General features: G+C 48.7%; 1 protein-coding gene across 3 annotated transcripts in view; it reads left to right on the top strand.

Moving 5' to 3' along the window:
* The first annotated feature begins 4,688 nt into the window (after positions 1-4,688).
* Gyg1 (glycogenin 1) overlaps positions 4,689-5,126 on the top strand; it is a 34,827-nt gene continuing 34,389 nt past the window's right edge. For 2 of the 3 annotated variants that reach the window (XM_008848044.3, XM_017801935.2), the window contains exon 1: positions 4,689-4,846. In XM_008848044.3, coding sequence (XP_008846266.1) covers positions 4,840-4,846 — 7 coding nt within the window. In that variant the 5' untranslated portion in view covers positions 4,689-4,839. The remainder of the gene's footprint in view (positions 4,847-5,126) is intronic. The other variant, XM_017801934.2, reaches the window with a different exon arrangement.

Below are 5,126 nucleotides of genomic sequence, written 5' to 3'. Positions count from 1 at the left end.
CCACCTCCTGGGCAGGAAGTCTTTCTCTGAATCTACTTTTTATGATATAGTAAAGTAATACCAGCAATCGGAGGCTAAACAGGAAGATGGCTGCTAGTTCAAGGCCAGCTTGGCCCAAGTAGTGAGTTGCAGGACAGCCTAACTGGAGACCCTGTCTTAAGAATTTAAAAAAAAAAAAAGAAAGAAAATCAAACCCAAAACCTACAGATGTAACAACTACCCAGATAGCCACTCCCACAGCTGCCTGGAGGTCACAGGCTATGTGAGTTCCTGGATGGGAACAGAATGGAGGACTGATCTCCTCAGTGCTGGAAGCTCTTGAGGTGACAAGCATGTACATGTCCTCTGTGGAATGGCTTACCCAGCTCTTGAATCAATCTGTGTGTAGCAACATGGACTGAGGTAATACTTCAAGAACTTCCTTAGTTGGGCCTGGGAGAGTTAGAGCTGGGCAGTCTCCATCCTTCCTGAGAGCTCTAGGAGAGGGTAGGGGCTTCCCAACAGAGATAGAGATGGCCAGGCCTCCAGCCCAGCCCCACCTGGCTTCAGATGACCAGTGTGCATCCTCTCAAAGACCCCAGGACCAAGTGCTCTCATGTGCTCAGCCCATGCTTTAAAAACCCAAGGTGTCTCAGATTCAACCCCAGTAGACTGGAAGCTTCCAGTCTTGGCTAGCAACCCGCTCCACCCAGTTCCCCAAGGTAGGGCAGCTCAGGGCAACCCAAACACCTGCCTCTATTCTTTTCTACCATACTTTTATACAGTCTACTAGGCTCAGGTGCCCACAATGCTACTAAACTTTAAGCTATCTGTGGCTTTCTTTTTTAAAATTTTATTTATTTTCTTTTATGTGAATGTATGTATCACCTGCATGTATGTAAGTGCACCCGTATCATGCAGTCAGTGCCTGTGGCGGTCAAAAGAGGCTGTTGGATCCCCTGGAACAGGAGTTACAGATAGTTGTTAGCTGTGGGTGCTGGGAACCAAACCTGGGTCCTCTGCAGGAGCAGCCAGTGCTCATAACTGCTGAGCCATCTCTTTAGCCCTGATCCTGTGGCTTTCTAAATTGCATTGTTTAAAGAGCATAATTTACAGTAGGGTTTAAAGATTAAGTGAAGCTTAAAATTTAAGTAAAAAAAATTGGGGGGGGTCTTTTTTTTGAGACAGGGTCTCCCTGTAATTCCAGCTGGCCTAGAACTCACTATGTAGACCAGGCTGGCCTGGAACTCACAGAGATCTGCCTTTCTCTACCTCCCAAGTGCTGGGATTAAAGGCATGAGCCACCATGCCCGACCTTAAGTAAAAATTTTAAATTAAGTCATATGAGCTTGCTTACTTATTTCTCTTAAATAACTTTTTATTGTAAATGAAATGGTAAATGGTTTTATTCAGTCCTCTAAATTCTTTAATTACATTTATTTGTGAGTGTGTGTGTGTGTGTGTGTGTGTGCGTGTGTGTGTGTGTGTGTGTGTGTGTGTGTGTGTGTGTGTGAGAGAGAGAGCTTGCAGGAGTCAGTTCCTTCCTACCATGTGAGTCCTGGAGATTGAACTTAGGTTGTCAGGTTTGTCAGCAAATGCCTTTATCAACTGTGCCATCTTGCCAGCCAATAAGGTGGTTTTATGAGGTATATTTTTTAGATTTAAGTATGAGACAGGAATGCTAATATGGTAAAACAGAAGGTTACGAACTTTCTACCCTAAGTAAGCACAGTGTTGTTTTTAACATCCTGGTTTGGGGTATTTTTAGGAAAATATACATTCTCTCTGCAGGCAACTTGTTTGGCTTTATCCGCTGTGTTGAAGTTTCTCGACTCCTTCAGCAGAGAAGGAAAACCAAATCCAAGGGCAGGGACATGTTTCCCTTTCCAGGTCCCCTTCATTTTCTGTGTTTCTAGTCTGCTTCAGTAAAGGCTGTAAACTTGATGTGAATATATAGTTAAACACCCTGAGAAGTGGAACAGAGCGTGTTCTCAAGGGAAACGTTCCCTCTTTTCCAGTTGTCTCTACTTCTTTCTGGTCCTCTTGGCCCCAGGACTACATCCCTGGGGAAGCCCACCCTGAGACCATTAGATGACAGCAGCAAGTAGGTAAGTGTCACACTGATGGCAGAATATGGTGGTCCATCTGTTATACTAGAAAAGAGCAATTCAGACTCCGATGCACCTACCTCTGTCTCTCTTCCCCACCTTGTAGCATTCCGGTGTAGCATTTATACCCCTCAAAGAGCTTCAGTTCTTCTAAGCATTCAGGGCCTTGGTAAGTAGAAGCCCATATGTTTTCCCTTCACCCCATACTTCTGTTTCCTACAAAGGAAGTATATAATGTCAAGTAATAGAAGGTCCTCCCACAAGGCCCATTGGTCTTTAAGCCAGAGTAGGGGTAGAGAGATGAGGAAGGACTCAAGAGAGGCTCATGGGGAATAACATTTAAAATTTGATTCTTAGGCTCTGACCTTAAGAATCTGATTCAAAGTACATAACTATAGTCCCTCTCACAAAGCTGAGAGAGGAGGAGGCCTATGTTAGCCCAGGATTTTGAGGTCAGCCTAGGCTATATAATTTGACCTTATCTCAAACAACAGTGAAAATAATTCTCTGAGTTTTGGGTTAGGGGTATAGCTTATGCTTGCCTGACATACACAAGGCCCTGTGTTTAAGCACTAACATTGCCAAAAAAAAAACAGAATAAAAACAAAATCTTGTTCTGGTGATAGACATGCCAGTTACTCTGGCCTGATCATGACACGTTGTATATGTGATTGAATGTCAAAGTGTACTCCATAAATGCATAAGATTACTATATGGCAATTAAAAATATATTTGCCAGGCGTGGTGGCGCACGCCTTTAACCCCAGCACTTGGGAGGCAGAGGCAGGCAGATCTCTGTGAGTTCAAGGCCAGCCTGGTCTGCATAGTGAGTTCCAGGACAGCTGGGGCTACAGGAAGACCCTGTCTCAAAAAGACATATATATGTAATATTTTTCTAAAAGGTTCTACTCTGCAAAGTCTGAATTTAGGCCTGGAAACTTACACCCTAACAAGTGATTCTGTTGTAGGCCTAGGCCCACACATGAAGATGGGGTGATACAGAGAAGTCCTTCCTGTATGCTGCAGCGGAGTTATATCCTATAAACCCCTTTCTGCAAGTCGAAAATATCCCAACACATCTAACTACTAAACACCACAGTTAGTAGCACAGTATCATTATCTGTTTACCCTAATGATCCTAATGACTGATTGGGAATTGGGGTTCACTGCTGCTGTCCAGGCTCATGAAGGAATATTGTAGTACATGTCACTAGCTGAGAAAATTTCAAAATTCAAAGTACAGTTTCTAATGGATGCATACTGCTTCCGCACCAGTGTAAAAGCAAAAAATCTGAATTCAGCAACCATTGTAAGCTGACAAGTGTTTGGAGGACAGCAGAACCTTAACAAAGAAATCATTTATTAAAAATATCTTACCTGTATATGTGCCTGCATGTATGCAAGTGTACCTATTTCATGCAGTGCAAGGTGGAGGTTAGAAACAGGGTGTCAGATTCCCCTGGAACTGAAGTTACAGCTGGTTGTTGGCTGCTGGGTGGGTGCTGAGACTCGAACCTCGGTCCTCTACAGGAGAGACCAGTGCTCCTAACCACTGAGCCAACTCCCCAGCCCCATTCTTAGGCATCTATTTCATGTTTTGAACTGGTATGTCGTTGTTCATGACTGAGAAACATTTGCACAGCACTGAACTCCCTGACTCTGCCGTGCTTGTGTTGTGTGTGGGACAGGGAACGGTAAAAGGTGTGACCACATAGAAAGCTATTTCTCAACTTCCTACAAAAAGTGACAAGTTGGCCATTTCAAGATTTGTGAAACACATTAACCAAAATAACTGTATTACCTAAGCAGAAGTACTGTAACTCCCTGCTTGTAATGCAGAGCCAGTACACGAAGGCACTATTACCTTATAAAAGTAACTTTCTGTGCTTCAGTTTCCCCATCTGTAAAATGACCGATATATGACACTATATAATGCCTGTTTCGATGACTTGATAAGAGGATTAAACAGGACACTTACATATGTAATGGATATAGAATCTACATATTTGGTAAATATCCATTACATTTTTAGGTGAACACCACAAAATCATTGTGAGTGCACAATGATACAAGGGTTCCAGAGGCAAAGTGAAAAATGTCGAGTTCAATTTATCTTCGATTTAATGAGTTTGAATGAATTAGCGTAACTACAGGGTCATCCATAGTTGGTTGGTTTAGGGTTTTAGCCTTTGGAGGAGCTGCGCGCCTCGTGGTTCTGTCTCCTTTAATCCCAGCTCTTGGAGGACCGGAAGCACCCAGGCTCAAGCCGGGCTCCCGAGGGAGCAGAACGCAGGGGGCGGGAACAGAACGCAGGCGGCGGGGGCAGAACCCAGCCGGCGGAGCAGAACCCAGGCGGTGGGGGCAGAACGTAGGCGGCGGGGGCAGAACCCAGGCGGCGGGGGCAGAACCCAGCCGGCGGAGCAGAACACAGGCGGCGGGGGCAGAACGCAGGCGGCGGGGGCAGAACGCACTCGGCGGGGGCAGGACGCAGGCGGCGGGGGCAGAACCCAGCCGGCGGAGCAGAACGCAGCCCGCGGGAAGCCGGCCGAGCCGATCGGTGGCCGAGGTCCTGGGCTCCGCCCCGCCCCGCCCCGAGGATGCGGTCTGCAGCCCGGAGCCTGCGCGGCCACGTGACGGCCGCTTTAAGAGCCGGCGGCGCAGGGTCCCGCCCCTCCCGCCGGCCACGGTCTCCTCCCGGCGCCCGGCTTCGTGGACCCTGCAGCCCGCGGCGGCCGCGCGTCCGGACCGCACGATGACAGGTACGCGCGGCGCCGCCCTCCCGTCCCGGGGAGCTCCGGCCGGTGGCGGCCCCGGGCCGCAGGAAGGCGTAGCCGGGCCGAGCGCTGGCCTCCGCCGCCGCTTCCGTGTCGTCCTCCGCCCGGGTGAAGGGCGGGCGGCCGGGTTGGGGGAGACTCCGGGGCTCCGGTGCACCCGGTCCCCGAGGAGGGGCGCGGCCGGGCGGGACGCCGGAAAGACCGACTCCCGGGCTGCGGTGCGGCCCTGGCTTCCACGCCGAGCCTAGTTTAGGCCTGTGCGGCC

This window comes from Nannospalax galili, unplaced genomic scaffold (genome assembly GCF_000622305.1).
Source record: "Nannospalax galili isolate Female #2095 unplaced genomic scaffold, S.galili_v1.0 scaffold423, whole genome shotgun sequence".
Classification (NCBI taxonomy): domain Eukaryota; kingdom Metazoa; phylum Chordata; class Mammalia; order Rodentia; family Spalacidae; genus Nannospalax; species Nannospalax galili.
Note: the sequence above shows the minus strand (reverse complement) of the source record. Positions and strands in the feature narration are given on the sequence as shown.